General features: G+C 35.8%; 1 protein-coding gene across 3 annotated transcripts in view; it reads left to right on the forward strand.

The window, feature by feature from the left end:
* Positions 1-26873, forward strand: part of DCK (deoxycytidine kinase) — a 57812-nt gene that overhangs the window by 1951 nt on the left and 28988 nt on the right. For 2 of the 3 annotated variants that reach the window (XM_067736223.1, XM_067736222.1), the window contains exons 2-6: positions 2980-3095; positions 12749-12942; positions 13941-14088; positions 18972-19087; positions 20613-20703. In XM_067736223.1, the coding sequence (XP_067592324.1) occupies positions 2980-3095; positions 12749-12942; positions 13941-14088; positions 18972-19087; positions 20613-20703 (665 nt within the window). Of the gene's footprint in view, positions 1-2979; positions 3096-12748; positions 12943-13940; positions 14089-18971; positions 19088-20612; positions 20704-22432; positions 22833-26873 lie in introns of those variants that run through there. The other variant, XM_067736221.1, reaches the window with a different exon arrangement.

Here is a 26873-nt window from a genome sequence, read left to right on the forward strand (position 1 = left end):
TGTGTATACAAATGTGATTGTGTTATCCCTTGCTTAAAATTCTCTGACCTCCCCATTACCCACACTGGAAGGAGTTGCAAACTGATGGCCTGCAGTTACACAATATTGGCATGCCCAACTTTGAAAAAAACATTTTTAATTAGTTGGTAGCATTTACAAATGTTGAGATTTCCCATAAACATCTAGGTTCTTGGCTTCTCTTGAAAAATCTGAAGATCTGGTAGCACTGTGTTTCTGTAAGAGAACCATTTGCTCTTTAGATGGGATATGTCACTTACCACTTAACTGTTTTCCCTGACACTGCAGCTTTGTCATTTGCTGTTTATTAATGCTCTTATACTGTTGTTCATGTGCCCTCCGCCTTATTTGCCAGACCCAAATAAGCCATATATGCTAATCTGTTTATAGAAGACTATTTCATGATACGTCTATTTTCTAGAATTTGAACTTTAACTGGTCATTTTCATTTCATACTCATGTAACTTGTTTTCTCATGTTCTCTAACTAAATTACTCTTTTACGTTAGATTTTGGAGTCCTTACCTACTTCTCATCTTAATGGTCTGTATAGAATGATTTTTGGCATCATTATGCCTACTTGGCATTAATAATTTTGTTAGGTCCCATGACTTTTTAAAGTATTAACATCAGTGTCCTTGGTTCTTGTTCTCCTTTGCCTTCCTAGAATTTTAATTTATTAATTAGCTTATTTTCAAGCCCCCCATTTCCTCCTCAAAAGTTAAGGAACTGGATATTAGTCTGATTGGGAACTGCAGGTAACTATTTTTACACTGCTTGAAATAAAGAGTAATTTTAGAGAGTAACTGTTATTACTCTTAAAATTTCAGAGTATGACCACATGAACTTTTTCTGTTTGTAAGCAGTATCAGAAGAAAGCTGAATGCTCTAGCCTTAAGTGCTTTCAGACTCTAGCTGATGGCTGGTGTTTTAATGTGTTCCTTGGGTGCTCTTTCTGAACATCATGTTTTCCTTCCTTCCTCCGTCTAGCTCAGTGAATGTCTGGTGAACGTTTTATATGCTTCCATTCACTTCTTAATGCCTTACAGTTTCTGTGCTTACCCTCTTCACATGAAATTTGTGGTCCACCAGTGTTTTTCCTATGATTAAACCTCATGGTCATCTAGTTTATCCTTAAAAGTTTTTTGCCTGTCCTCTGGTGGTAATATGACTTTTGTGTTTTGCTTCTTAACTCTTCTCTCTGTGTTACCTTCTGATTGACCCTTCCTCTTTTTTTTTTTTTTTCTTTTCTATCGACCTATGTAATGTTTTAGGTTTGATTATAGTTCTTCAAGTCAAAGGTAAGTTCTTTTTGCCCTCTTTGGATCCAGTTTATAAGGAAGAGGAGGCTTTGCTTCAGTTGCTGTTTTTTATATGTTTATCTGTGTGCGTGTGCATTTGTATTCATATATATGGAGAGAGAGAGAAAACATCATGCTGACCAGAGATGACTAATATAATCACATTTGGTGACTTCAGATAGGAAGGGTGTGGTGGTCATTAAGAGTATTGTTAAACCGTGTCAAATTCTAGGTCTAGACTTTCCCTACTATTAAATTGAATGAATTCCCAGATTTTTTTTTTTTCCCGGTACACGGGCCTCTTACTGTTGTGGCCTCTCCCACAGAGCACAGGCTCCAGACGCGCAGGCTCAGTGGCCATGGCCCACGGGCCTAGCTGCTCCGCGTCATGTGGGATCTTCCCGGACCAGGGCACGAACCCGTGTCCCCTGCATCGGCAGGCGGACTCTCAACCACTGCGCCACCAGGGAAACCCTCCCAGATAATTTTAAAATAGTGAATATAATGTCTTGGTTACACCCAAACTGTTTTCTTTTTTTCCTTCTAGGTATCTCAGAAACTAGTGAATGATCAGGGAGAAGTAAAGTCTATACAACTTTTTTTTTTTTTTAAGGAGTTTGATAGAGTGCACAGAACCATAAAAGTGAAGCAGAAAAAACTTGGCTATTGCTTGTAGGAAGTGTTTTGCAAAAATATTTTTATAATTTCTGTTAGCCATAGTGTCATATGATAATTAGTGTCATATAATAATCATATTATTTCCCATCCTAAAACTCTGGGAATTGGATGCTTTTTTTTTTTTTTTTTTTTTTTTCTGGCCACACTGCTTGGCTTGTTGAATCTTAGTTCCCCGACCAGGGATTGAACCCTGGCCCTTGGCAGTGAGAGCTCAGAGTCCTAACTACTGGACCACCAGGGAATTCCCTGGATGCATCTTTATATTAATTTTGTGGTTTATTTGGTTGTTTCTAGATTGGTTTTAGATAGGAAAAACCTGAGTTTGTTTGTAAACTGAACAAATAGAGCCAGTAGAGAGGAAAATTTTGAAAATGCAAGAGCCTGGAATGACTGTCACTGTTGTGATAGTTTACTTATTTATCACAGCAGTTTCCATGAGGAGGGTATTATTATTACAGTCTCCATTGTATTATGAGGAAACAGGTTCTGAGAGGTTCAGTGACTTGCCCAAAATTACATACCTAATTAAGTGGGATAATAGCCTTAACCACTTTCCACAGTTATCTCTGTTTTGTTAAGGAAAGTAAGTCTAGGACTAGAATTTTTACCTTTTTTTTGGCCGCGCTGAGCGGCTTGCGGGATCTTAGTTCCTGGACCAGACCAGGGATGGGACCCATCCCCCCTGAATTGGAAGTGCGGAGTTCTAATCACTGGACCTCCAGGAAATTCCCTAGAATTTTTAAAATTCTGTTCCATGGCTTTGGTAAACTAAAAACAGTAACAAACAAATGAGCTTAATACAGGTGGGCAGGGATCCTTTTACTTTTCATTTAAATAAAGTCTAAAAGAGAAAGTTTATAAAATCGAATGCTTTTCTTTTTTCTATTGTTTGCTATTATAAATTTTGTAAAAGCTGATGGCTGTCTTGGCATTTTTTTCCTGATAAATTTCCTTCCTCAGTTTCACTTTTCCTCTCACAACAGCTGCTGGGAAGTCAACATTTGTGAATATCCTTAAACAAGTCTGTGAGGATTGGGAAGTGGTTCCTGAACCTGTTGCCAGGTGGTGCAATGTTCAGAGTACTCAGGATGAATTTAAGGTATGAAAATAAACTTTATTTAATAAAATAAAAATTTTTGATTTAGAGAACAGTTGTATTCTTGGATTTTTTTTGTTTTGTTTTTTTTCCTTTTGCAATAAAACTTTCAAATATAGGGCTTCCCTGGTGGCACAGTGGTTAAGAATCCTCCTGCCGGTGCAGGGAACACGGGTTCAAGCCCTGGTCCTGGACGATTCCACATGCCACGGAGCAATGAAGCCTGTGCACCACAACTACTGAGCCTGCACTCTGGAGCCCGCAAGCCACAACTACTGAGCCCGTGTGCCTAGAGCCTGTGCTCCACAGCAAGAGAAACCACTGGAGTGAGAAGCCCGCACACTGCAATGAAGAGCAGCCCCCGCTCGCCACAACTAGAGAAAGCCCACACGCAGCAACAAAGACCCCACGCAGCCAAAAATAAATAAATTTAAAAAAAGCAAACAAACGAAGTTTTAAATATAGCTCTAAGTCTGTATCTTTATTGGGCAGTAGTTATGTGGAAGTGTATATATATGTATAACACTTAAGATTATGCACTCCATTGCATCTAAGTAGAATTTTAAAAGTTTTAAAAAATTAATTAAAACTTTTTTTTTTTAAAGAAGATGTTGGGGATAGGAGTTTATTAATTAATTAATTTTTGCTGTGTTGGGTCTTCGTTTCTGTGCGAGGGCTTTCTCTAGTTGTGGTAAGCAGGGGGCACTCTTCATCGCGGTGCGCAGGCCTCTCACTATCACGGCTTCTCTTGTTGCGGAGCACAGGCTCCAGACGCGCAAGCTCAGTAGTTGTGGCTCACGGGCCTAGTTGCTCCGCGGCATGTGGGATCCTCCCAGACCAGGGGTCGAACCCGTGTCCCCTGCATTAGAAGGCAGATTCTCAACCACTGTGCCACCAGGAAGCCCAATTAAAACATTTTTAAAAAATCTAATTTTAAGTTAAATTTCTTGTGTGGCTTTTTACATTTTGTTTAAAAATAGGTAAATAAGAAAAGCAAAAACAGCTACCCAATAGCTGAATTTTACTAGTTTATTTTTCAGGACTTTTGTCTTAGAGACAGCCATTATTTTTGTACTTTCGTTCATGTCGGACTTTCACCCTGGACACAAGTTTCAATTTCCCAGAACTTTCCATCCTACACTACAAATGAGAAAGAGGGCATAATCGTTAAATTCCATTCTTTACAGCAAACTTTATTGTATGTGTATGAAGAGAGATCTGATTGCTAAGATTTTTATTTCTGGAGAAATGAGAATTGAAATTGAAAGCAGCATAGCAGAAATGGAAAAATGGAAATGTGTGCTAGAAACTTACTTTGTTAGGTCTGAGGAGGACAGAGAGGTTTTGAAAAAAAAGTCTCATTTTAAAAGTTTAGCTGTTGGTCTAGGGAATCTAGGAATAATAATTGAATATTTAAAATGGGAATCATATATACAAGGAGGAGTCACCAGCCAAGGTACTCTGCAGACTTTGGGGACACTGGTTTTTAATAACCACAAGTATTTTCTCAAATACCTGTTTGCCAAACATAGTTAACTTTAGGTCTGGGACCCAACTCACTACACCCCAATCCTTTGAATAATCTAGGACTAAACCCTGAAGGGACTTCCTTCCCATATGGACTCCATCTTCTTAAGAAATTGATATTTCAGTCTGGTCTTTGAGGAAGGGCAGAGTTAGCCTTAAGTAGAGTTTTAAAGTGGGTAAATTTATTTGCTTCTTTTAACATTTTTTATTGACATATGATATAACTATAGAAAAGTATATAAACCTATGTACAGTTTAAAGAACAATTTGAAGGCTATCATCTTTGTAACCATCACCGAGGTCAAGAAATAGACCATTACCTTCTCGTTCAAGAAGTCCCTGTTTGTTCTTCTCAGGTCACAGTATCTCCTTCCCAAGGGTAATAACTCCGCTAGGGGTAATCACTCACATAAAATAATTCTTGTGATAATAATTTTTCTGCTTTCTAAAAAGAATTTTATGTACATGAACATATCTCTAAGAAATATAATGTTTTGTCTGTTTTTTAATGTTGTATAAATGAAATCATCTGTTTGCATTCCTTTTCCTCTTGCTTATTTTGCTTAATAAGTTTGTGAAATTTGTCTATATTGTTGCACGCAGCTATAGCTTGTTCATTTTCATTGCCATATGGTATTCAGTTGTGTTCATATATCACTGTTGGTCCATTCTATACCTTTAATCAGTTTTTGAGCGGTTCCTACTTTAGTTGCTGTAAAAACAGCCCTGTTAGGAATATGAATCCTGGTGTACACATGCAAGAGTTTCTCTTGGAATAAGAAGTAAAATTACTGGGTGGTGGGTATGTGTTTGATGCCTGTTTTCTGAAATGGTTTTACCAGTTTACATTCCCCACAGTGTACTGAAGCTGTCACTGGTCCACCCCTTTGCCAGTATTTAGTATTGTCCAGCTTCCTAAATTTTATTATTCTGTCGAACATTTAATATCTTTTATGTTTAAATTTATATTTTCCTGATTGCTAATGAGATGGTGCTCCTTTAATTAATTAATTAATTTGCCATTTGGATTCCTTTTGTAAAGTCCCTTTTCAGGTTCTTTTGCCCATTTTCCTTTGGATCTTCTGTCTTCCCTCACCCTGCATTTTTGCCTCTTAAAGTATGTCTTGTGGCCTCTTTCAAAGTGCCCTATTCAAGTTTGCTTACATTTAGAAATGAGAGACCTGTGTTCTAAAAATAGTCTTTCTCCCCCTCATTTCTGGGGTCAACTGTCAGTGCAGTCATTCTCAGGGGTTAGGTAGAAAGTAGCCAAATTAAACCAATGTGAGAAATACAGAAGGAACTCTTTCATTGGGGGAATGTTAGACTAGATTGGATTAGGTGACCTTCATTTAAGGTCCATTCTAATTTTAATATCATAGCTTCTAACTCATATTAAACATGTATAACTGGTTTGTTGGCACATTAAATGTTTCTGCCTCTCAGTGTACCTTACTTTTTTTTTTTTTTTTGGTCGCACTGCACGGCTTAGTTCCCCGACCACCAAGGATTGAACCTGTGCCTCCTGCAATGGAAGCACAGAGTCCTAACCACTGGACCGCCAGGGAATTCCCAGTGTACCTTATATTAACCAAGCACACAGGAACATATATAAAAACTATAATGTCAAAAATTTTAATTTGCAGAGAGAAATGTAATTATCAGATTCATTGATGTAGGTCAACCCATTCTCTATATAGGCCCAGTAGAAGGAACTTTTAAGATCTCAAGGATTTGGTGCTTTTTCAAACAACAAACAATCCCTTGGGAATTTAAATATGTGGGATGCCTCCTGGTTAAAAATGACTGTCCTAGTGAATCACTGTTAGTGTTAGGAGTGTATTGAACCCTTTAGTTGTGTTAGAGAGGAGAGGTTGAAAACATTGCATTAATATACATGGGAAGCCAATTTATAATAAGAAGGTTGTCTATTAAGCTTAGAATCAGAGCTCAGGGGAATTAGTTATATTATCTTAATGACTGATGTCATCAGACTAAGATGCATTGATGCATCTGTCTCCATTTTAAGAATTGGCTTCATGGATCTGATATTCATGTTTATGGGCTGGAGCATTTTCTTCCTGTGTACTAGAGTCAAAATTCCAAACGTTCTTTATAACTACCATGCAAGTGAACCTACTATTATTGTTAACATATACTTTCATTAACATATACTTTCATCAGTTTCCTGTAATCCAGTCATGTCTCCACCATGTTACAATTTGGTAAACTTCATTGGATTTTGTATATTTGTGTACATTCTTGGAGGATAGTTTTAATTTTGTGTGTGTATTAAAGGCTACTATGTTGTTAATCCTCTCCACTTAGGTGGAGTTTCAGATTGTGGGGATAGTATTTTGGGGATAAGGTAGCGGAGTGTGAGGGTAGTAATGAGTGGGTGGGTTCTCAGTATCTTTGGATATTTTCTTTTTTCCTGGACCTCAAGAAATGGAATTTCTTCCCTCATCCTGGGGCCCTTCTTCCCCAGACCCATCCCTGACCTATTCCTTGGGATTATAGTGTGAACCACTATCCAAATCTAAGCTTTCTTAGTGTGCTGTCAATAGTGAGAAGTAGACTGTCTTCAGACCCAACTCTGGTAAGGCCAGTCCTACTTCGAATGTTCTCTATTTAATCACACTTCTTGGCAGCAACACTGGGATGGGAAGAGTTGGGCTGCTGGTACCTTTGATCTCTTCCCCTAGTCAGTAATTTAATTTGCACCTGCATGTTTAGCTGGTTTTGTTTTTTACCTGCCATCTAGTGGCTGAAATGTTGCTATACTATCGATGAGCTCCCACCAATTATAGCAAAATAAAGAGGGAGAAAGTACCTAGAAAGATTATGTAGTCTCCCCTCCCTTCTCCTCCCATGGTAAGAGTATCTTTAAATCATATGACCCAGATGATTATCAGTCTTTGTATTAAAGATTTATTTCAAATAACAATGTGCTTTATTTGGTGATTTATGTTATTATTTAAGCCCAAAGCTTTGATTTAATTGCTTTCTTTTAGCCTATTTTTTGAGGTCTACAGACTGTTAGGAAGATATTTTTAGTCTATTTCTCTCAGTGAGCTGAATTCTTTTGGGAGATCTTTGTTATTTACTGTGAAATGCTATTTTACTTTTATCTAACACTTCTTACCACTAAGAAGTCACTGAAAAATTAGTAACTCTGTGAAAGAAGGGATAAAATATACTTATCTGTGAAACAACAGCATATTTTTTGATAAGTCATTTTTTTTTAAATTTTACTTTTGGCTGCATTGGGTCTTCGTTGCTGCTTGCAGACTTTCTCTAGTTATGGTGAGCAGGGGCTACTCTTCATTATGGTGCATGGGCTTCTCATTGTGGTGGCTTCTCTTGTTGTGGGAGCACAGGCTTCAGTAGTTGTGGCTCGTGGGCTCTAGAGCGCAGGCTCAGTAGTTGTGGTGCATTCTTAACCACTGCGCCACCAAGGAAGTCCGTATCAGGTAAATTTAAGGTAATACTTGCTGCTATAGTAAAGTCTCTGTGGTTTAAGATGATAAAATTTCATTTCTCAGGCAGTGTACAGTACAATATGGTATTGAGTGGATGGCATACCATGCTGTCACTCAGAGACCCAGACCCCTTCTAATGTGTGGCTCATCTAACCTCTAGGACAGTGCTTCAAACTTTAGTGGTTCAGCAGAGTCACCTGGAGGACTTGTTAAAACAAAGACTTGGCCCTCAACCCCAGTTTCTGATTTAATAGGTCTGGCAGTGGGGTGTTGAAAATGTGCATTTCTCTCAAGTTCCCAAGTGAGGTTGATGCTGCTGTTATGGGGATCATACTTTGGTACCCCTGCCCTGGAGTTGAAGTTGAAAACTGCTGCTCTAGGGCCTTGGTGTCTTTTGCTTCCAGTTGATGAATAAAGAAAGAATCATCGCTTTTGAGAGGTTTTTATGGGTCCAGCCTGGACATGATAAACATTGCTTCTGCCCTACTTCCACTGGCTAGAACTGAGTCTTCTGGCTATAGTTAATTACAAGGGAGACTGGGAAATAAAGCCTAGCTGTGTGTCCAGGAAGAAAAACAACCTGGTTTTAGGGAACACGTAGTAGTATCTATCACACGCAATTTCTAAATAGAAGTACTTTAAATATATTTGTTAATGTAACTTAAACTCAAAAGTGCCATGTTTAATTAATCAATGTAGAAGTTGTTGAAGTTTATTTTAAAGTTAATGGGTTATTTTAGGGGATTCTCTGGTGGTCCAAGTGGTTAGGACTCCGCTCTTCCATTGCAGGGGGCATGGGTTCGATCCCTAGTCAGGGAGCTAACATCCCACAAGCCTTGGGGCGCAGCCAGAAACAAAACAAAACAAAATAAAGTTGATGGTTATTTTGGTAATAGGTATTTGTGCACCAAAGACAACCTGAAATAGTAAGCCCAGATAATGATAAAGACAAAAAATTGTTTTTCACGGTTAGTTTTATTTATAAAAATAACTCAGATGTATTTTCACTAGTGAATTTGTATTTATGTCATTAGTGAATTCTCTATTGTATAATTATGTAAAGTTATCCATGTCTAAGATAAAATTATTAAAATACAGAGCACCAGCACCAGTTAATTATCCACATAGTATCTGAATATCTCCCTTCAAGAAATCAAATTAAGTATTACTTGCTTTATAGATATGATATAACTTCAGTATTTAATAGCAGATCAACATTTTGGAAAGAATATGGCTTTATTGTCAGTCTTAGGCTTGAATCCTAGTTTTGCTGCTTACCAGATATATTGATATTAATGAGTTATTCAACCTTTTTGAGCCCCATTTTTAAAATTTATAAAATAGTGTCAGTAATGACTATTTCATAGGGTCGAGATAATGTATGTAAAACTTTTCATGTAGTCCCTGGCATAAAATAAATAATAAACAGTAGATATTATTATAATTATCATTAAAATTGAAGTATATTTTCTTAATGAAGGGATATTTTGTGTAATGAACTTACTAGTTCTTCAACGAAAATTCTTTATTTTCTAAATCTAAGACATAAAAAATAAACTTTTAAGAAAACTTAAATATGGCCTTTGTGTTCACATTCCTAAGCACATTCTTTTTTGAAAATATGCTAAGTAAGCTACAGATAATGCAACCAGGGATAGAGCAGACTAATCCAAGACTTAAATTTTGTGTTTTGAATTAACATTTATACTGCAGAGAATTCCATGTATATGTAAATACCACTACACCTCTGCCCCTCTTTTAGTGTCAAGTAAAAAAACTTTTTAATGTATATTTTTTGATTATTTGATAATTAATAATTTAATATTATGTATTTAATATTTAAATATATTTTATTGAGCTATAATTGACATATAATATTGTATTAGTTTCAGGTGTCCAATATAGTGATTCAACATTTGTGTACATTGTAAAAATGATCACCACAGGAAGTCTAGGTACTGTCACCATACTAAGTTGATACAATATCATTGACTCTATCCCGCATGCTGTGCTTATTTATTTTATAACTGGAAATTTGTACTTCTTGATCCCCTTTACCCATTTCACCCCACATCCCCTACCTCCCTCCACTCTGGCAACCCCCCATCTAGACCTGTGAGGCTGGGGGTTTGGTTTTGTTTGTTTGATTCCACATGTAAATGGTATCATGTGGTATTTGTCTTTCTCTGTCTGACCTGTTTCACTTAGCATAATACCCTTAAGTTCCATTAATGTTGTTTCAAATGGCAAGATTTTGTTCTCTTTTATGGCCAAGTAGTATTCCATTGTATACATACACCACATCTTTATCCATTCATCTGTCTACAGACACTTAGGTTGTTTCCATATTTTGGCTATTGTAAATAATGCTGCAATGAACCTAAGGGTACATATATCTTTTCATACTAGTGTTTCTGTGCCTGATACATTTTCTTAAATTTTTAAAAATTAATTAATTTTTTTTTAATGTGTGGAATAGCAGCTTGTGCTCTTTAGCTAAGTTCTCTTATAAATCCAGCAGTCAGTGTTCATAAAGTTGTCTCTGTTACTAAGAGTAATTTCCAAAATGCTATGCTTACTAGGGTAGGAAAATAAAATAGACAATACTGTCCTCTTTATAAAAATAACTACACGAAAGTTTTGGTTGAGTTGATATACTTCATTTAGCTGGAAAAATTCACTTGTATGAAACATTTTCTCCCTGGATGATGATGAATAAGTGGAAAGTCAGTTCATAATTAAATTAACAAAGGCCCTTGAAACTAATAAAATTAAATTTATTCTTTAAGCAGTTTGGGAAGGCAGTTACTTTACCCTTATTTCAGTTCATCATCTGCTCAGTATTTCTAAACAGCCCTATTGTTGACTGTTAGCCTCTTGCCATTTTATCTTTTTTTTCTTCCAGTTTTGAGAAGAAGTTTCACTTAATTATGTGGTTTGTGGTATGAAATTTAAATTCTGCCTCAAAGTGTCATGTGTTTGTGTGGTTTTTCGTTCTTAACTGAAACTGAGGTCCGTTGTAATGTTTACACTTCTGGATTTTTTTTTTTTTTCCTCAGAGGAAAACCACCTACATTGAGCATGAACTTTCAGGAAGTGTTCAGGGGTATTTGAACTAGGATTGAGAATAGGAATTAGGCAGTCATATTTTATTCCTTGAAATTTAGAAAACAAGATTAAAGACTGTATAGCTGTTGGGGGAATCTTTATATAGCTTGACATAGAAAAGATGATGAAGCATCCCTGGGTCCTGGGTTTTGTTTCTTCTTTCTTTCTTTTTTTAAATTTTTATTTTATTTGGCCACGCGGCACATAGGATGGATCTTAGTTCTCTGACCAGGGATCGAACCCATGTCCCTTGCATTGGGAGTGTGGAGTCTTAACCACTGGATCGTCAGGGATGTCCCTTGTTTTTTCTTTCTTAATCTGACAACTCTAATATCAAAAGTATTCTAATATATTCTATTACTGTGCAGTCAGTTTTAATTTAAAAAGAAAGAAAATACTGTCATTCAAAGGAAGAAATTTCAGGGACTTCCCTGGTGGCACAGTTGTTAAGAATCCGCCTGCCAGTGCAGGAGACACGGGTTCGACCCCTGGTCCGGGAAGATCCCACGTGCTGTGGAGCGACTAAGCCTGTGCGCCACAACTACTGAGCCTGTGCTCTAGAGCCCACGAGCCACAACTACTGAGCCTGCATGCTGCAACTACTGAAGCCCGTGCACCTAGAGCCTGTGTTCCACAGCAAGAGAAGACACTGCAACGAGAAGCCCATACACCGCAATGAAGTGAAGCCCCCGCTCACCACAACTAGAGAAAGCCCGCACTCAGCAACGAAGACCCAGTGAAGCCAAAAATAAATAAATAAATTTATAAAATAAAAAAAAGGAAGAAATTTCAGTGGCTTCTTTCTCTTTACCCCCACCCTCCCCTTTTTTTTGATTTGGAAGCTTCGAATGTTAGGATTTGCTGACTTTGGCCTGTAGTAGTGAAGTGGCAATGGAAAGATGCTCAAAATTATTTTCTATATTTTTTGCAAATGATTCATTGAGGATACCAAGCCTCTTTAAAAAAAATTCATGGTTGAAATCAGATATTCCCTAATATAAATGACTTTAATCAGATTATATAAAAATCTAATAACAGGAAATTGGCTCTACAGAATATAGAAAAGTGGATGCTGTGGTTGGAGAGAGATTAGCAAGTAGATACCACCAAGGTATCTCAGGAGTTTTTCAGTGTGATAGGAATACTGGAAGGGACCTAAGACGGCTTTGCCTGTTTAATTACTTAAACACATCGTACTCTGTCCAGGGAAGGTGCTAGGCTAGAAATCTGAACAAAGCAGTGTTACTAGTAAACTTTTGTGATATTTTGTAAGAGCAATAAGTAATTTCACTGTGTTCAGAGGCAGGTGTGAATATCTCATTGTCTTGATTTGTGTTTCTCTAAATTAGCAATGTTGAGCATATTTTCATATGCCTATTAGCCATCTGTATATCTTTGGAAAAATGTATATTCAGGTCTTCTACCCATTTTTTAAATTGGGTTTTTTGGGTTTTTTTATTTATCCAATTTTTTTAACTTAAAAAATATTAAAATAGCCCTATTGATCATTGCTTTTTGTTTCCTTTTTCAAATTCAAAATAGGAACTGACAACGTCTCAGAAAAGTGGTGGGAATGTTCTTCAGATGATGTATGAGAAACCTGAACGGTGGTCTTTCACCTTCCAGTCATATGCCTGCCTCAGTCGAATACGAGCTCAGCTTGCTGCTCTCAATGGCAAGCTCAAAGATGCAGAGAAACCTGTATTATTTTTTGAACGATCTGTGTATAGTGACAGGTATATATAAATGACTGTACTTGTCAGTTTGGAATCTTGGCTTAGAAGTGGACTTTTTTTTCCTGTTTCCTGGGAATCAAAGTAATAAGAGAGGCTGAGTTGGATATTTGAGATGGAAAATGACATTTAATACCTTCAGCAGTTTGGTACTAATGCCATTAGGGAAGTTCTAGCATAATTGCTAGCTGCCATGGAAACTGGTATAGTGGCCATCTCATCTCATTCAAATTTGCAGAGAAGTTTTTTTTTCTTCCAACTCTCTTAAAATTCTTATCTGCTCTAGTTAAATCTGGATCTGTATTCTAGACTTGCACCTGGAGCTAGGAGATCATATATCTCTAAGGGAGGCTTAGAATTACCCTGCTTATTATGTAAGGATTGTTTTACTAGAGTTAGATCTGAGGTTCTCAAACTTTAGGACCCCTTTCATTCTTAATAATTATTAAGGAGCCCAAAGAGCTTCGTGTCTTATTGATATTTATGTTATTAGATATTAAGGTTGAGAAATATAAAAAACATTTATTATTTAAAGTTAGTAATAATAAATCCATTACATATAAACATAAAAAAGATGTGAAAATTATATCTTTCACAAAAAATTAGGGAGAAGAGTAGCATTGTTTGAAACTTTGCAGATCTCTTCAGTGTCTGACTTAATAGAAGTCAGCTGTATTCTCATTTGTGCTTCTGTTTTTAAGCAGTTGTAAGCTTTTGGTTGAAGTACAGTATATAAAGTAATCTGGTCTCTCACAGAACCCCTAGAAGGGTCTTGGGGACCACCAGGGGTTCTCACACCACATTTTTGGGAACCACTGGCCAAGTGCATATTTTCTGTAGTTGGAGATAATGTGTTGTTTTCTTCTGCTGTTGTTTTTTTCTGCTAACCAAGGCATTATCTGCCATGGGTTTAGGAGAATGTTTCATGTCCATTTAGTAGATCCGTTTTTTCTTTGTGCTTTTTGGAAAAAATTTATGTGTTGATGTAGACTCTCTTGCAGGTATATTTTTGCATCTAATTTGTATGAATCTGACTGCATGAATGAAACAGAGTGGACCATTTATCAAGACTGGCATGACTGGATGAATAACCAGTTTGGCCAAAGCCTTGAACTGGATGGAATCATTTATCTTCGAGCCACTCCAGAGGTGAGAAACAATAAAAATTTGTTTTGTCCATTGACATTTCAGAATAATATTTAGAAATCCTTTCAGTGGTATGCAATGAAGGCGATTTAGTTTAACTCCACTCCCCACCTCCAAATTAGAAACTCATAACTGTGTAGAATAGAAACATTCTTTTTTCCTAAACAAACTGTAAGCCCGCATTTGGAAGTTGCTCTTTTAGGCCCCTTCTCTGTTCTTCCTCAGTTCTGTTCTTCATTATTTCCTCCTGACTTTCTCAGGGTCTGTCATCTATCACAGCTGCATTAAGAAACTTTCTAAAGCAACCCCTAGAATGTAGGCTTCATGAGGTAGAACTTTGGGTATTTTAATTACTGTTGAATTTCCAGTGCCTAGAATAGGGCCTGGGTACATAGTGGGAGCTCAGTAAATGTTTGCTGAAGGACTGGCCAAGTTGGTGGAGGTCCATTTCAAGAAATCCTTTATGGTTGTTTGTGGCTTGGAATGGGTGGGCAGTAGCAGCTATAGTTGAGAAGAGCCTTAGAGGACCCTTGCCATTTTCAGTTAAGGGAGGTTACTTGAAAATGTGCTTTTTGTCATAGGTTGTAAATAGCTATTCTTGTTTACATATGAAATTATGTTATGAATCCAGGAAGACCAAGTAGATAGATGCCTTTCATAAAAGTAACCTAAATAAGAGCTTACATTTGTTAAGGAATTTCTGGTTTTGGTGCTTGCATCCCCATTTTTCTCTGTTTTTTATTCCTGTTTCTTCCCTAAGTCACAAAGTAGGCTCTGGTGAATGTAAATGCCATGACTTCTAGCCTGAAAGAATACCGTATTGCTATTGAAGCTGAATTTTCAAAGAAACTAGGTTTCTGATTCCAAGGGATGATTTTTTTCCTCTTCTAATGTCAAGTAAGCCAGAATTTAACAATAATAATTTTGAAATTCACTTTTATTTTTGAAAAGAATTTTTGTTTTTAATTATGAAAATAGTATATACAAATATAGAAGAAAACATGAAGAATACTAATAATTTCATTCTGCTAGAAACATTCATAGTCAATATCTTAAAGTCTAACACAAAACTTTATTTTATTTTTTAAATATTTTTAAACAAATAAATTTATTTAAAAAAACAAAAACAAAAAGCATTCTATTCTGGTTACCACTCTTTGTTACAGTCTATTCCATTTTAACTCATTTCTATTTTTCCCATGGTCTTTAGAGATAAGAGCCTCAAGGGTATGGAACAGTTCGATGGTAATTCCTCATCTTGAGGATTCACATGCAGTGTCAGTTGTGTGAATTAGCACCCCAGTGCTACATGTGTCTGAGGCCTGTGATTTCAGGTTCTCACTGGTGAATTATTTATTTTCAAGTCATTGTCTTGAAATGTTTTCAGGCTCCCTCTCTCTCACTCGGGCTTGTGGATGGAATTTTACTAGCTCTCTTTTAATGAAGGCACAACCTCTCAAGACTCTTCGTTTTCTTCAGGAAGATCAGCTCCAGCTCCTTATACTACATAGCCTACTGCCTCAAATATCCTGAAATGACTCAAAACCTCAAAGCTCCATGCTCCAGCCTGGGCTGGTTGTTCTGCCATTCTGTTTCAAATTTGCTGTTTTTGGATTTTTTATTCTTATCCTCTTGAGACACCTATTCACTTATCTCTTGTGGATCCTGTATTGCCTGGCTCTTCTTTTTTTTTTTTTTTTGGTTTACTCTTTTTTTTATATATATATTTTTATTGGAGTATAATTGCTTTACAATGGTGTGTTAGTTTCTGATTTATAACAAAGTGAATCAGTTATACATATACATATGTCCCCATATCTCTTCCCTCTTGCATCTCCCTCCCTCCCACCCTCCCTATCCCACCCTTCTAGCTGGTCACAAAGCACCGAGCTGATCTCCCTGTGCTATGCGACTGCTTCCCACTAGCTATCTATTTTACATTTGGTAGTGTTTATATGTCCATATATATACTACCACTCTCACACTTTGTCCCAGCTTACTCTTCCCCCTGCCTGTGTCCTCAAGTCCATTTTCTAGTAGGTCTGGGTCTTTATTCCCCTCTTTTCCCTAGGTTCTTCATGACCATTTTTTTTAAGATTCCATATATATATGTGTTAGCATACAGTATTTGTTTTTCTCTTTCTGACTTACTTCACTCTGTATGACAGACTCTAGATCCATCCACCTCACTACAAATAACTCAATTTCGTTTCTTTTTATGGCTGAGTAATATTCCTTTGTATATAGGTGCCACATCTTCTTTATCCACTGATCTGTCGATGGACACTTAGGTTGCTTCCATGTCCTGGCTATTGTATATAGAGCTGCAGTGAACATATTGGTACATGACTCTTTTTGAATTATGGTTTTCTCAGGGTATATGCCCAGTAGTGGGATTACTGGGTCATATGGTAGTTCTATTTTTAGATTTTAAGGGACCTCCATACTGTTCTCCATAGTGGCTGTATCAATTTACATTTCTACCAACAGTGTATAAGGGTTCCCTTTTCTCCATACCCTCTCCAGTATTTATTGTTTGTAGATTTTTTGATGATGGCCATTCTGACTGGTGTGAGATGATATCACATTGTAGTTTTGATTTGCATTTCTCTAATGATTAATGATGTTGAGCATTCTTTCATGTGTTTGTTGGCAATCTGTATATCTTCTTTGAAGAAATGTCTATTTAGGTCTTCTGCCCATTTTTGGATTGGGTTTTTTGTTTTTTTGATAGTGAGCTGCATCAGCTGCTTGTAAATTTTGGAGATTAATCCTTTGTCAGTTGCTTCATTTGCAAATATTTTCTCCCATTCTGAGGGTTGTCTTTTGGTCTTGTTTATGGTTTCCTTAGCTGTGCAAAAGCTTTTAAGTTTCATTAGGTCCCATTTGTTTATTTTTATTTCCATTTCTCTAGGAGGTGGGTCAAAAAGGATCTTGCTGTGATTTATGTCATAGAGTTTCTGCCTATGTTTTCCTCTAAGAGTTTTATAGTGTCTGGCCTTACATTTAGGTCTTTAATCCATTTTGAGTTTATTTTTGTGTATGGTGTTAGGGAGTGTTCTAATTTCATTCTTTTACATGTAGCTATCCAGTTTTCCCAGCACCACTATTGAAGAGGCTGTCTTTTCTCCATTGTATACCCTTGCCTCCTTTGTCAAAGATAAGGTGACCATATGTGCGTGGGTTTATCTCTGGGCTTTCTATCCTGTTCCATTGATCTATATTTCTGTTTTTGTGCCAGTACCATACTGTCTTGATTACTGTAGCTTTGTAGTATAGTCTGAAGTCAGGAAGCCTGATTCCTCCAGCTCCATTTTTCGTTCTCAAAATTGCTTTGGCTATTCGGGGTCTTTTGTGTTTCCATACAAATTGTGAGATTTTTTGTTCTAGTTCTGTGAAAAATGCCAGTGGTAGTTTGATAGGGATTGCATCGAGTCTGTAGATTGCTTTGGGTAGTAGAGTCATTTTCACAATGTTGATTCTTCCAATCCAAGAACATGGTATATCTCTCCATCTATTTGTATCATCTTTAATTTCTTTCATCAGTGTCATAGTTTTCTGCATGCAGGTCTTTTGTTTCCCTAGGTAGGTTTATTCCTAGGTATTTTATTCTCTTTGATGCAATGGTAAATGGGAGTGTTTCCATAATTTGTCTTTCAGATTTTTCATCATTAGTGTATAGGAATGCAAGAGATTTCTGTGCATTAATTTTGTATCCTGCAAGTTGACCAAATTCATTGATTAGCTCTAGTAGTTTTCTGGTGGCATTTTTAGTATTCTCTATGTATAGTATCATGTCATCTGCAAACAGTGACAGTTTTACTTCTTCTTTTCCAATTTGTATTCCTGTTATTTCTTTTTCTTCTCTGATTGCCGTGGCTAGGACTTCCAAAACTATGTTGAATAATAGTGGTGAGAGTCGACATCCTTGTCTCGTTCCTGATCTTAGAAGAAATGCTTTCAGTTTTACACCATTGAGAATGATGTTTGCTGTGGGTTTGTCGTATATGGCCTTTATTATGTTGAGGTAGGTTCCCCTTATGCCCACTTTCTGGAGAGTTTTTATCATAAATGGGTGTTGAATTTTGTCAAAAGCTTTTTCTGCATCTATTGAGATGATCATACGGTTTTTATTCTTCAATTTGTTAATATGGTGTATCACAATGATTTGCATATATTGAAGAATCCTTGCATCCCTGGGATAAATCCCACTTGATCATGGTGTATGATCCTTTTAATGTGTTGTTGGATTCTGTTTGCTAGTATTTTGTTGAGGATTTTTGCATCTATATTCATCAGTGATATTGGTCTGTAATTTTCTTTTTTTGTAGTATCTTTGTCTGGTTTTGGTATCAGGGTGATGGTGGCCTCATAGAATGAGTTTGGGAGTGTTCCTTCCTCTGGCAGGCGGATTCTTAACCACTGCGTCACCATGGAAGTCCCTGAACTTTTAAATTTTTAACAAAATTTTATTGAAGAATAGTTGATTTACAATGTCGTGTTTAATTTCTGCTGTACCGCAGAGTGACTCAGTTATACATATTTATATTCTTTTTCATATTCTTTTCCATCATGGTTTATCACAGGTAAATTATTTGATTTTTAACTAAACTTATTTTATACAGTTTATTTCAAGTATGGATGCCAAAAGTTTATACACATATTTTGACTTATTTTTGAGAGTAACACTTGGTTTAGAGCTACCAAATGGTTGAAAAGCACAAGGAGGGGAAAATGAACTACTTCAACTTCCTAGGGAAAATAAATAGAGATTTTGGCTAGCATAACTAAAGAGACACTAAGGAAAAATTTAATGGCAGCCGTCAAGAATAATTGTTCCTTGCCTCCTCCACTCCTACTACCTGTTTCTTATTGCTTGCTTTTAGAAATGCTTGAATAGAATATATTTACGGGGAAGAAATGAAGAACAAGGCATTCCTCTTGAATACTTAGAGAAGCTTCACTATAAGCATGAAAGCTGGCTCCTGCATAGAACAGTAAAGTAAGACTTCCTTATTCTTATTTACTATTCATTTTAAATTCCGTTATCAAATTTTAATCCAAGTCATGTATAATTTTTCATTTTCAGCCATTTTTATTTATTAGTATTGTAGGATCTCCCAGAATTAAGTATGGATTTTGATTCTTTTTACTGCAATGAGATCCTATTTTCTTAAAGTTTTTATAGCTAATCTCCCCCAGCAGTATTTACAGCATAATATATGGAATTTCACAATAAGGGATAAAGTAGGAAATATATCTGTATACATTATTTAGGTACAAGCATACCTTGTTGTATAGCACTTCACTTTATTGTGCTTCACATATGCTGCATTTCTTACAAATGGAAGGTCTGTGGCAACCCTATGTCAAGCAAGTCTGTTGGCACCATTTTTCCAACAGCATTTCCTAATGTTGTGTCTCTACATCACATTTTATAAATTCTTGCAATATTTTAAACCCTTCACCAGCAAAAAGATTATGTGACTCTCTAAAGGCTCAGATGATGGTTAGCATTTTTTAGCAATAAAGTATTTTTAAATTAAGGTATGTACATTTTTTTTACACATAATGCTATTGCACACTTAATAGACTGCAGTATAGAGTAAATGTAACTTTTGTATGCACGGGGAAACCAAAAAATTTGTGTGACTTGCTTGTTGCAATATTTGCTTTGTTGTGATACTCACTTTACTGCAGTGGTCTGGAACCAAACCTGCAGTATCTCTGAGATATACCTATACTCTTTCAGAGAGAATTTTAAGATATTTCAAGTTTGTTTCTTAGATCACTGTACTCTGTCATTAGTCAGATCTTGGTTCAGACGCATCTCACTTACTAGTATACAACCTGAGACAAGCTCTGAGCCTTAGAGTGACCTCCCTGGGCTTTAGTTTTCTCATCTATAAAGTGCAAACATTCCTGGATTTCCTTGGTGGTGCAGTGGTTAAGAATCCACCTGCCAATGCAGGGGACACAGGTTTGAGCCCTGATCCGGGAAGATCCCACATGCCATGGAGCAACTAAGCCCATGCGCCACAATTACTGAAGCCCTCGCACCTAGAGCCTGTGCTCCGCAACAAGAGAAGCCACCGCAATGAGAAGCCCACGCTCCGCAATGAAGAGTAGCCCCTGCTCTCCACAAGTAGAGAAAGCCCTTGTGCAGCAACGAAGACCCAATGCAGCCATAAATAAATAAATAAATAAATGTATTTTTTAAAAAAGACAGCAAAATTCTAAGAAAAAGCAAACATTCCTACTTTATGGTATGATTTTGGTTTTTGAAGAGAATTACATTTCACAATGCCTAACTTTATATATTTTATACCTGAGATTTTTAGACATGTATAGTAAATCTAGGTGAGAAAGAAGGGACTGCCAGATGAAGTACTTGGCAGGATAATTTTAATATAAAATGATTGATAACATTTTGTTTTCCAGTGAAGACATAAGAATAATTTTTTAGTATTTCTCTTTTATTTGTTGCTTTTTCTAATTATTTTGTTCATCTCTCTCTTTTCAAACAGAACCAACTTTGATTATCTACAAGAAGTGCCTATCTTAACACTGGATGTTAATGAAGACTTTAAAGACAAACATGACAGTCTGGTTGAAAAGGTAGATTTATACAAAGACTATAAATAATATTTGTTTTGTCTAAAGAAGTGTTCTAACTTTGTGAGAAAACAATTTTCTAAGGAAAGATTACATAAAGTTATATTAAGAGACAGTTAAGAGCTTTAGAGGGATTTAGACTGTTTAGATTCTCATCTTAACTTCAACTTCTAGCTTTGTAGCCTTAGCTAAAATGAGGACCTTCTTTATCCTTTAGTTTCTTTATCTGTATTATAGGGGTAACCACGTTAACAAAAGTTCTTGCTCACTCCTCTGCTTTGTTCCCTTTTCTTCCCCTCTTCCCTATACCACCAATCTTTAGATAATAATAAACTATTTGTGAAATTAATCTTTTTCAACTAAATTCAGTATGGAAGATGTTTGAAGCTGTAGGATATGGATCTCATCCATTTTTCTACTAACTAGAGTCTTGAGATTAAAGATTTTTAGTTTTGAGTTCTATTTGGGACCTTGTCAGTGATAACTTGGCACTGCCTAATCATTGAGTCATTGTCCTAATCAGAGTTGATCTATCCTCCATCTATTTGGAAGTTGACTATATTCTATAAAGTGAGTGGTGCTCATATTCATAAAGGGACTGGCAGAGAACCTATTGATGAACACTTGACAGAGAATAGTAATGGGATTTGTATAACAAATATCCTTATATCCATGTTAATTAACTTAGTGATCTAAGAGCTAAAGAAGAAGCCACATTTTTTTGTTGTTTGTTTAGTTTTGAGAGAAATCTTTTCTTTTTTCCTGTCACAAAATGTCTGCTGTTTACTATAATAGGTATTTAACATTTATAAGGGATGTATCTCAAGAATTTTGAAAATCTCACCATTTATAGATAACTACTGTAGCATATAGTTGTTTTTCCCATGATATAAAGAAAAGCATATCTGGAAAATTCAAGTGACCTCTTCATACTAATTTAATGATGTTAAAAAACCTAGTACAGAATTCATTTGTGATACTGTTAAAACAAAATAAATAAAATTAAGTCAGCCAGCCATCATTTTAACTAGACGAATCTGTAAAACCATTTTTTAATTTTATCTAACACTTCTGTATTTTGATTAATAATCACCATTTCATATTATTATTTATTTTTGGTTTAATTAGTTTTACTAGAAGTTTGCTTTCTTTTTCAGGTATTTTTGCAAGGTGGTAATCTTTGTCTATTCAGAATTACTCTGCAGCCTAGAATACGTAGAGAGCAGTATCGTGAATTGTGACGTTGGCCAGTTGGCTAAGTTCATTCACTACTTATATGACCTTTCCTCACATACTAATATTACAGTGTGTATATATGATTCAGATTTGTGCTTCAGAAAAATTATAAATTTGTTACATAGGTTACATACATAATCAGGACCTTTAGACTTATTAAACCGTTGCAATTATTAATGTTATCAGTACTAAAACTGCACATGTCAGTAGTCTATGGTATTATAAAGAGATAACAAAATTAGTGTTATGGCTATTATAGAACTGTATCAATCTTAGATGTAAATTTAATGACTCCTGTGATGACATTTTAGGTCATTCATCTTCTAATACTGAAGTATTTGTTAATATTTCTTTTGAAACTAAATGATATGGCTTTGTGATAGAGTTACTTATACAGTTGAGGTCTTCAACTGTGTAGATACTTTTAATTGAAAATGAATATTAGGTATCTCAAATTAGCCAAGGAATTATATTAATATTTTTTTCCTCCCCTCAGGTAAAAGAATTTTTGAGCACTTTGTGATCTTGCTGAAGACTGCAGGCAGCCAAATGATTACACATACTTCAGCTTTGTGTATCTTCATAGGTCCATATTCATACAAGTCTCTCTTCTAAACCCAAGTTTTTAACTATTTTTGTTCCAAGAAAAAATTTTTTTTAATGAATCCTATATAAAAGTTTATAGCTAGTTTTTCTTTTTTCCTTTTTTTTTTTTTCTTCTTTTCTTTTTTGGGGCTTTTAAAAAAGAAAGACATTTAAATATCCCTTACAACAAGAAGTCTGGGGGTAGATGGTTCCAGAATCATTATAGTGGCTAAGCTGCATCATAAAGGACCCAGCCCCCTTCTGTCTTTCTCCTCTATTATCCTCCTCAGCCGGTTGACTTTTTTTTTTTTCCTGGTGCTTCTCATCTCACTGACCAATTTCTTAACTACAGACTTTAATGTTACATAGTAAATGGTAATGTGTCCTGTGTAAATTAGTGTACCTTTTAAAAATTGAAAAGTGGAATTTAAGGAATCCCTAGAAAAAGTATGATGAGGTTTTATTTTAAATACTTTTGATCAGGTGCCTTCCCTTCTGCCTTAATTTATGTGGAAGATAAGACCAGGTTTAGTATTTAATTACTTCACTGATTTATTAATGTGTCTATAATACATTTGTAGAGAAGCAGGTTAGACTTTGTTCCCGGTTTGTAATGGCATAACTTATAAATCATTTAATCTTTTTCCTGCCTTTGTTTCTACATCTGTGGTATGAGTGAGTCTTCATCTTTTGCATGGGATTTTGTAGGATTAAAGAGAAAATGTTTCTATACTTAAAAGATAACTGAAGATTATTACATGAATAGAAAGGTTGAATTTATTTGGAACTTAAATAGCTACCTGCTTTTTCCCTTCTCAGACCATTCTTTTAGAATGGAGTATTACTACTATAGTTAAAAGATTGGCTTAATCTATGATTGTCTTTAAGTCATTTGAGGTGGAATTATAGTTTTCCTTAATTTCTTCCCATTTTTATAGGTAAAATGTTAGTGGGACATAGTGAGGGATACATTTTTCCATTTTATTTTTTATTGATGCTATACTGGGAATGAGTAGTCTTTCTTTATACTTGGTGAGCTGTCAAAAGGGAAACTGAAGACAAGGTAGATTTTCTTCTTAGCAGTTAAGTCTGTTTAGTTAGTCCCAGCTCTTATTTCCTGCCTCCTACTTCCCCTACTGTCTCGATTAATTAGGCAGCCTACTATTTAAAGTTTTATTTAAAAGTAAATAAAAGCCACACATTTCTACTTTGAGAACGTCATCATCACTTTTCACTTCATAGTTTGCTTTGCTTCTCTGTTGGATTATACCTGAAGTATTTTTCCCCCTCCTTTAAGAGAAATTACTGATAAAAATGATCTTGCTTTATGTTATATATCTTGAAAGCATTATCATTTTTTGTTGATTATATGTTAGTAAATACATATATTAATAAAGAAGGCAAGGGGTAAAATAGTTGTAATTTAAAAAATCTGCATGGGTTCATTTTAGGTCTGTATGTATAGATTTAGGTCTGTACGTATAGATTTCTTTCAACTTTGTGTAGTTAAGGTGTGCAGTGTGCAGTGTGTTTTCTTTGTATTTAACCTTTCTACTTGACATTTTAGAAAAATTCTGTGGCTTTTAATGAGAGGAAGAGTTACTTTTACTTTGAAACTATCATTTTCCTTTTTAAAATATCATTTCTTATTTTTGGTTTCTTAATATTCAAAGATGATAATTTAGTGAGTTAAACAGTTTAGATGCACTGATCTTTGAAAAAGAGACTGTTTCAAATCTGTAATTACCATAAATATTTAAATTGTCTCATGATATTGTATAGATTGTTTTTGTTTGATGTAAATGAATTTGTTACTAAATTAAATATTTGCTTAATAAATAAGTAAAAATATCATGAACTCTAATGGAGCTACACTCATTGAAATGATTGCATCTCTTTTAGAATTAAAATTTATTCTACTTTTGGAGAAAATTATGAATATATAGAGATTGACAGTGGCTTATATAAATTAACGTTGAGTCTATTTTAAGTGGAGACATATTTCAGAGATTTTCCATAACCTTTAAAAATGTTTAGCTTAATGACTTTTTAAATCTGTAAAATTGAAAAGAAGCTTAAAAAATTATTATTTGTTATGACTTAAAATAAAAGCTGTACCACTGGGTGAGCACAAGGGTATTGAGCCTAGTGGTCTGCATTATCTCTTGAATCCTGTCTCCCCTATCAGATCATCTTTCTTCAAAGTATATGTACTACTTTTTATAGTTTACTCTTCTAAGAAGGTGATTAATTGTACAAGATTTATCCCTTCATTCAGAGTTTTCTCATCTTTTATGCCTGAAACTTAGGGCAGTGTTTACCAAGCCCCTAGGAATCAGGTCTGTTATATTTTAAGACAAGAAGTCCCAAAGTGTTTTTTACAGAGGTATAAATCTCATTACCTACAGAAAAATGCTAGATAAGTTGCTTAAAGTATTTACAAATCCTGGTAGAAAATAGCCTTCCTCATTTGAAAAATCTTGCCTCTTTCCTTTATTTATTTATTGTATTTTATTTTATTTATTTATTTTTTGGCTGCGTTGGTCTTCCTTGCTGCGTGCAGGCTTTCTCTAGTTGCGGCGAGTGGGGGCTACTCTTCGCTGCGGTGCGCGGGCTTCTCATTGTGGTGGCTTCTCTTGTTGCGGAGCACGAGCTCTAGGTCCACGGGCTTCAGTAGTTGTGGCTCGCGGGCTCTAGAGTGCAGGCTGAGTAGTTGCGGTACACGGGCTTAGTTGCTCCGTGGCGTGTGGGATCTTCCCGGACCAGGGCTTGAACCCGTGTCCCCTGCACTGGCAGGCGGATTCTCAACCACTGCGCCACCAGGGAAGCTCCTACCTCTTTCCTTAGAAAAAAATTCTTTTGGGGGGGGAAATAATTTTAGATTCACATAAGTTGCAAAATTATTAGAGTTCCTGTGTACACCCATGGTAACATTTTACTTAACAATAGTGTATTATCATGACTAGGCAATTGACTTGGTATACTACTGTTAACTAAACTACAGAACTTATTTTTAATAGTTTTTATTTTCATTTTTTAGAACAGTTTTAGGTTCACAGGAGAATTGAGTGGAAAGTACAGAGTTCCCATATACTCTCTGCCCCCATACTTGCACAGCCTCCTCCAATATCAGCATCCCCTAACAGAGTGCTATGTCTGTTATAATCAATGAACCCACATTGACACATCATTACCACTCAAAGTCCATAGTTTGCATTAGGGTTTATGCAGTCTTGTATCTTCTGTGGGTTTTGACAAATGAATAATGACATGTAACCACCATTGTGGAATCATACAAAATAGCTTCCCTGCCCTGAAAATCCTCTGTGTCTGTTCATCCCTCTCCCCTAAACTCTGGCAATCACTCATCTTTTTATTGTCTCCATAGTTTTGCCTTTTTTCAGAATGTCGTAGAGTTGGAATCATTCAGTAGGGAGCCTTTTCAGTGGCTTCTTTCACTTAGTAAGTTGCAGTTAATTTCCTCCATGTTTTCTCATGGCTTGATAGTTCATTACTTTTTAGCACTGAAAAATATTCTGTTGTCTGGATGTACCATAGTTTATCCTCTCACCTACTGAGGGACATCTTGGTTGCTTCCAGGTTTTGGCAGTTATGAATAAAACTACTTTAAACATCGGTGTACAAGTTTTTATGAGGACATAAGTTTTCAGTTCATTTGAGTAAATTCCAGGGAGTGCAATTGCTGGATCATATGGTAAGAGTTTGTTTAGGTTTGTGAGAAATTGCCAAACTGTCTACCAAAATGGTTGTATCATTTTGCCTTTCCACCAGCAATGACTGAGAGTTCTTATTGCTCTACATCCTTGCCAGCATTTGTTGTCAGTGGTTTGGATTTTGGCCATTCTAATAGGTATGTTGTATCTTATTTTAATTTGCAATTCCCTAATGACATGATGTTAACCGTCTTTCCATCTGTGTATCTTCTTTGGTGAGGTGTCCGTTAAAGTCTTTTGTCTTTTTTTAATTGGGTTCATTTTCTTAATACTAAGCCTTAAGAGTTCTTTGTATGTTTTAGGTAATAGTCCTTTATCAAATATGTCTTTTGCAAATATTTCTCCTATCTATGGTTTATCTTATTTTCTTGACATTGTCTTTTGCGAGAAGTTTTTAATTTTAATGAAGTCCAGCTTATCAATGATTTCTTTCATGGATCATACCTTTTGTTTTGTTTTGTTTTTTGATTTAATTAATTAATTTATTTTTGGCTGCGTTAGGTCTTTGTTGCTGCGTGCAGGCTTTCTCTAGTTGCAGCGAGTAGGGGCTACTCTTCGTTGCCGTGTGCGGGCTTCTTGTTGCGGTGGCTTCTCTTGTTCCTAAGCACGGGTTCTAGG

The sequence above is a fragment of the Pseudorca crassidens genome, chromosome 4 (genome assembly GCF_039906515.1).
Source record: "Pseudorca crassidens isolate mPseCra1 chromosome 4, mPseCra1.hap1, whole genome shotgun sequence".
Lineage (NCBI taxonomy): Eukaryota > Metazoa > Chordata > Mammalia > Artiodactyla > Delphinidae > Pseudorca > Pseudorca crassidens.